The following is a 6,284-nucleotide window of genomic DNA, read 5'->3' on the forward strand; positions in this document are numbered from 1 at the left end:
CTATCAGTTTTACAAATCTACTTGTCAAATACATTAATTTTATACATTAGCGAAGACGCGGCTACTACTCGTAGCTAGTAGAAACCTATATCGGGTGATTTTTTTAGCTATATGGAAATTATAGATATCGATAACTATGGTTTGACAGCCGATAATGGCAAATTGTGTTAACATTTCTGTTCAGTGAGGTTTGACAGCCATCATGAATCGTTTAACTCATCATGAATCGAAGTTAATAGGGCGAAGTGTTGAAGAAGACGTCCTTCGACTACGCGGACTTAAGGATCTTGGCTTGCGTGCCTATAAAATACAGCTAGTGCAAGAATTGAAGGAAAATTACCATCGTTTGCGTCGCATTTTTGCTAACGGGGATTATTTAGATTTATTATTCAGTTTTATTGGAAAAAGTAGTGAAAAAGTGGAATGATCGAATAATTACATGAAATTATCTACCAGATTATAAAAGAAAAAATAATTCCAACACTACTGCTGCTTTTTATTATCAGTTTAAGTTCTCAAGCTCAAAAAACAAAAACATCCACGCTCGTGTCTTCAAAATGTTGCTCTTATCAGTGTCTTAAAATAATGCTTGCTTATCAACCGTTTGCGTTCGTAAACAATTATTGTTTGATCATCAAATAAATGATCAAAAAGACGAATATAAAAATATAGAAATTAGTAAATATAATACATTGAATACACCAGATATGATTGAGCCTTAAACTGTCCCGTAGCAAAAGTCCGGCATTTAGTCTAAATCGCCGTTTCTACGCTTCAGTACGCACTGATTTTATCTCTAGTCCTACAAAATGATACAAATTAAACATAAGGCTAGCGGAAAAACGCTTAAAATCAATACATTTTGGTTACGTGATCATTGTCGTTGCGGTGACTGCTACAATACGGAGACGAAACAACGCAAATACAATCTGCTGAATATACCGAAGACAGTGAAACCAATTAGAGCTCAATATATCAATGACGAGCTGCAATATGAAGTGCACTGTAAGTAAGCGATAGTTCAGATTAGATATTTTAAAAGTAAGTAAGTGGCTTTATCGCGATCCGCTTCGCTGCCTCATAAAATAAATTTAAAAATTTTATTGCAACTAAAACAAAATATAAATATAATTCTTAAAAGTGGATTGACTGAATACCTGGAAAACAGCAACTCAAAATATATGTAGAGCAAAAAGAGATTATTGTGTATAAGCCGCCGAAAAGTGTTAAGGAAATTCCAGCTAACGTCCAACTACTGGATATACCCATGAAACCGGTGATATTAGGTGATAACAGTGGAATAGCTGATTTGTTTTTTTTTTTCTTGTGATTTGGTGGTTTCAATCAAGGATTATAGATTACCAGGTTTTGCCATCGGCTATAGTTAAAAACAAAATTGTGAGACTAACTCCTGCTGCCACGTCATCGGGTACTTGGCAAGGATGATAGATTATGAAGAATGATAGATTTCCAGGTTTGGCCATGCAATCAGTCGTTGCTCACACGGCAACGAAATAATGTAAGAGTTTGCAGTTGTGATTTTTTCGTATATCACCAACACAATTTTACTTTTTCCGTAAACAAGCTGTTGTGATGACCCATGTGACGTCAGCTCATCAGCTGATCCTTTCAAATCCGCTGAAAGCAGGTTACCGGTCTGATCTTGGCCACACCTCAAAAAATCTTTTCACCATGGTTTCAGTGAAAGTGATTTGCTTTTTTGTTCTTGTTCGCTTGTTTGTTTACATTCTGATTGAAATTTTGACATTCCAACCATAAAATTGTAAAAATAAAATATGTGCAATAAAAATGTTAATTTGATTTTTGTGCCACTACTATCATCTTGTATGGATACGCCATGAAAAGAATCAAATAGCCCAAGTAATACAAAAATAAAAAGAAACAAAATGGAGCAACTTCAAGTAAAATGTAAATGCGTCCGACCTGCAAAAGAACACTGGTCACACTGAAAAGGTAATATGCCGCAATATCAGTGAATTAAATAAAATTATTCAAAAATATTTAATAATTTAAACTTAAAAGCTACATAACTGATAGACCCTTCTTCTTAAAATATGACGATGGGTGCTCTGAAATCATGACGGCGACAGCTGGAGCACCTCAAGGAAGCGTACTGGGCCCCATACATATACAGCAGCTATACCAACGCCAGCTACTCGAGGATCCATGATAGCTACATTTGCTATCATCTACAACACAAGGGTTTGCATAATGGGGCATTGAGCTCAATAAAGACCAAACACAACATTTAATATATGCGAAGAGAAAATCTGCAAGACATCCAATGTAAATTAACGGAGAAGACATAAAAATGCACTTAAGTGAAAAATAGATATTTAGGCATCACGATTCACTCAAAACTCACATAGAAACAACACATACTGAACTAGAGGAACGAGATGCAAAAGAAATTCCGACAACTCTACTGGATACACAATAAACCCCAAGCTTATTTAATAAACAAATGATATACAAATCAATAATTATACCGACATGGACCTACGGACTAGAAATTTGAGGGGCTGCCAGTAAAACAAACCTACAAGCTATACAGAGAAGTCAATCTAAGATGCTAAAGACAAACACAAACGCAAATTGGTACCTAAGAAGTGAAATAGTAAAAAGAAGCAGCAGTAAGCATATCTTGCGACTATTAGATCACAAAAACTACACACAAAATGAGACTGATACCGGAAATGGAACTTCAACCAAGAAGACTAAAACGCAAAACACCCACAGATCTTGCTCGTACTATAAATAAAATTATAGAAAACTATGTTGTGTTAGTAAAATTATAACTACAGGTCCCAGCACTCGAAATGTAACCAATTAAAAATGCCATAAATTTAGTTTGGAAAATTTTATTTTTTTTATTTTATTTTATAAAGGTTTATATAACAATAAAATTATTATACAAACTAAAAGTAGTGCAGCGCTAGCATCGGAGGCTTTGGAAAATTACTTTCATTCAATTCAAAGTAAAAAATTGTGAAAATAATACTAAATTTAGAATCAATTTACTTTTGCTCGATATGAACACCTTCTGAATTGACTATGACCTTGACAAGATCCAGAAACGAATCGCAAGCTGCTCGAATGTGACTTGCAGGTATGTTTGTCAGCCCACGACTTTAAAGCAACCTCCAGAATAGTTTTCCGATAATATTTATTTCGCATTTACCTTGACGCCAGGCTCGATCAAAACGATTGGAGAGCGTCCATTTGCGGCTACAACGGCCTGAACTATTACCTGTGGCGAGTGCTGTCTCCTGGTGGCCAATCGATGACTCTAATTATCGTATGAAAAGTCGGCCAAATAAACCCTATCGTTTTGGGAGTTTACGAATTGATCAATTTGATAAAAAATGTCACAGTGTTCGGAAATTGACCGCTTTCGGCCAAGCGAAGCAACTCTTTCGCTCTCTCAAGTCTGACGTATTGCTGCTTTGATGTGAGATAATGCGCCTTTTGGATCTTGCAGGGCTTGACTTAGAACTTTGAACACTTTTTGAACCATCTCACGTGACATTGCAGTCTTTTGATGACAACCTCCGTGACGTTTTGCGATGCTACCAGTATCATTGTAACGAGAATTGGTGCGATAAACAAAAACTTTACTTACTTTAAGGTGCTCGAGCTCACGAACAATCGCTGGTTATGATTTTCCAAATACAATGCAATCGCACTATTACTATTACTATTAGCCAACTAACAGACAGCTGATGCCCGTGCATCGGCTCCGCGAGTGGTCTAAAGTTGGTTACACTTCGAGTGCCGAACCCTGTAAATACCACCAAAGACAATAATGTTCTATTTCAAAGGGAAGGGACATTTTAATTCCAAGCCCCAACACCAATTACTTATTGTTAATACATATTAACAGATTGTAATTTATAATGGAAATAAAAAAAATTATTGTATAAAACTTCATCCTCGTTTTACTGCCTTCCATACTTGCAAATAGTAATAAGTTATATATTACTCAACAATCTAAAAATTATTTTACGATACAAAACTAACTTGCACTGGACATATTTGCGAATATTTCAAACCACTTGCACAATTTGGGGAACACCCTTATACATTTTTTTATACAGTACATAATATTGTATGTTTATGCATACTTAGCAATGTAAACATAAATTATCTTACCACCATTTCAGGGAGTGATGGCCACACATCCATCTATCATATTGATTTTCTATACGACGTCCAAGTTGAACACGTAATATCACATGCCCAAGAGTCGACTGTGCGCATACCTTGGAATCATGACTTCATAATGGCACACGAAGAGCACTTGCGCACCACACTCGCTGAGTTGGTCACTTCAGAAGAATCCGTGCGGAAAATTGTGCAAAGTCTGATACGCTATGGCATCGCTTTTATTGATGGCGTGCCGATCAATACTACAATGACCGAAATGGCTGTGCGTCGCATTTTTCCGCCGATGAAAACATTTTTTGGTGAAATGTACACTTTCTCAGATGTACAGGATCATGCAGACACCGCTTACACGAAGCAATATCTCGGTTTGCACACCGACAATACTTACTTTTGTGATGCTGCGGGCCTTCAATCACTGCACTGCCTTCAGCATGTCAATGGTACGGGTGGTGAAAGTTTCTTCGCTGATGGTCTGCATGCAGCACTGGAGCTAAAACGACTTAATCGGCGTGCATTCGAGATACTCACACGTGTACCGGTTCCCGCCGAGTACATTGAAGAGGGTCAACATCATAAGCATTCGGCGCCTATTATACGTCTCGATTCGGTGAGTGGCGAAATAGTGCAGCTGCGCTTGAATGTGTACGATCGTGCAGTCTTCGATAGCATTCCACAAGAACAAATGCAAGATTTCTATGATAGTTTTCGTGATTATTTGGAAATTGTACAGCGCATTGATAATGAGTGGAATTTCAAGCTACAACCTGGCACGGTGGTGATTTTCGATAATTGGCGCGTATATCACGGACGACACGCGTACACAGGTCAACGCATGATGACCGGTTGCTATGTGCAACGTACAGACTTTCTGAGTAAGGCGCGCGTTTTGGGCATCATAGACTGACATGTGCAACTTAAAATATAACGTAATTCAATAACCATTTATTTATGTTATATTTTCAGGAATAAAACAGATGAGCTTTACATTGTTTTAATGAAATATTCTACTTTTTTGACATATGTATGTCTGTATGTACATATACTCGTACATATATAATAGTATGTATTAAGTTGAGTATGTATTAAGTGTAATTTATATCATGAACAGATATTTGTGACAACTGAGATATGGGAATATACAAAATGTCTAGAGATAAATACTAACTATTAAATATTAGAAAAAAATGAAGATGTAGTAGTATTTTTAGTTCAATTTTGTGCTCGTCATCTTTGACATCTTATAGCGATGCTTTAATGATGTTTTGATGACGATATCGTCTTTTCCTGGGTTGTATATCCCTTTCTGGAGTCTCTGGTATATCCTGCAAAAAAAAAAAATTAAAAAAATATTACGAAGGTATTGAGTTGATTATTTTTCATAAGGAGCAAGATGCATCAAAAAGGTGACGGTAGTAGAGTAGTTGATTTGACTTTTTTTATAATTTCATATTCTCCCTAAATTGTCAAACTTTGTTTACCTTTTACGTTGATGTTGTCTAAGGAATGGCAGCCAAAACAAAATATAAACTATTATTGTTCTCGCTCTACTGCTGCAACCTTATTGATGTGCTTTAATAAGGAGTGTACGAAGTAATTATCGGGTGGTTTTTTAAGAGCTTGAGAACTTGAAATGATAATACAAAACAGAAATATTGTTGGAAATAATTTTTATTTGTTATAATCTGGTAGATAATTTCATAGCATTTATTTTTTGAATATGACATCCGGCATATGTCCGACACGGACATAGTTTTGTCTACGTTGTTCAATAAATGGTCATATGGCGTCAATGGTGGCTTGAATATTGCATAAATCGATTGTTAAGCGCGCTGTATGCAGTCGTCGATGTTTAGCTGATTAAGTTAGGGAAACAAAAATTCAGTCAGCATGGTTCGGTAGCACTCGCCGTACACCGGCATACACGGCAGCTCCAATGATACCATCAGGGCTCTATAAACTTCGCAAACAGATTTATTTTTTTTTTTGAAGTAAATTTTTTTAATTTTTGAGCAATTTATTAATGAACAGAAGTGTAAGCACAGTTTTCCATTCTCAGCAGTCAAACCATAATTATCAATATCGATAGTTTTCATGTA

The 6,284-nt window shown here is 36.1% G+C and overlaps 1 protein-coding gene across 1 annotated transcript; it reads left to right on the forward strand.

Moving 5' to 3' along the window:
- The first annotated feature begins 236 nt into the window (after positions 1 to 236).
- On the forward strand, positions 237 to 5,182 carry LOC129248631 (trimethyllysine dioxygenase, mitochondrial). Its single transcript, XM_054888255.1, has 2 exons — positions 237 to 1,005; positions 4,185 to 5,182. The coding sequence occupies exons 1-2, from the start codon at positions 810 to 812 to the stop codon at positions 5,090 to 5,092; spliced, it is 1,104 nt and encodes a 367-aa protein (XP_054744230.1). The 5' UTR covers positions 237 to 809; the 3' UTR covers positions 5,093 to 5,182.
- The last annotated feature ends 1,102 nt before the right edge of the window (positions 5,183 to 6,284 follow it).

The sequence above is a fragment of the Anastrepha obliqua genome, chromosome 5, assembly GCF_027943255.1.
Source record: "Anastrepha obliqua isolate idAnaObli1 chromosome 5, idAnaObli1_1.0, whole genome shotgun sequence".
Taxonomy (NCBI): domain Eukaryota; kingdom Metazoa; phylum Arthropoda; class Insecta; order Diptera; family Tephritidae; genus Anastrepha; species Anastrepha obliqua.

Bases quoted from the DNA above. Each gene is read 5' to 3' on its own strand.
- LOC129248631 (XM_054888255.1), top strand. From the start codon at position 810: ATGATACAAATTAAACATAAGGCTAGCGGAAAAACGCTTAAAATCAAT. The intron at 1,006-4,184 runs GTAAGTAAGCGA...CCACCATTTCAG, and splicing joins GCTGCAATATGAAGTGCACT to GGAGTGATGGCCACACATCC.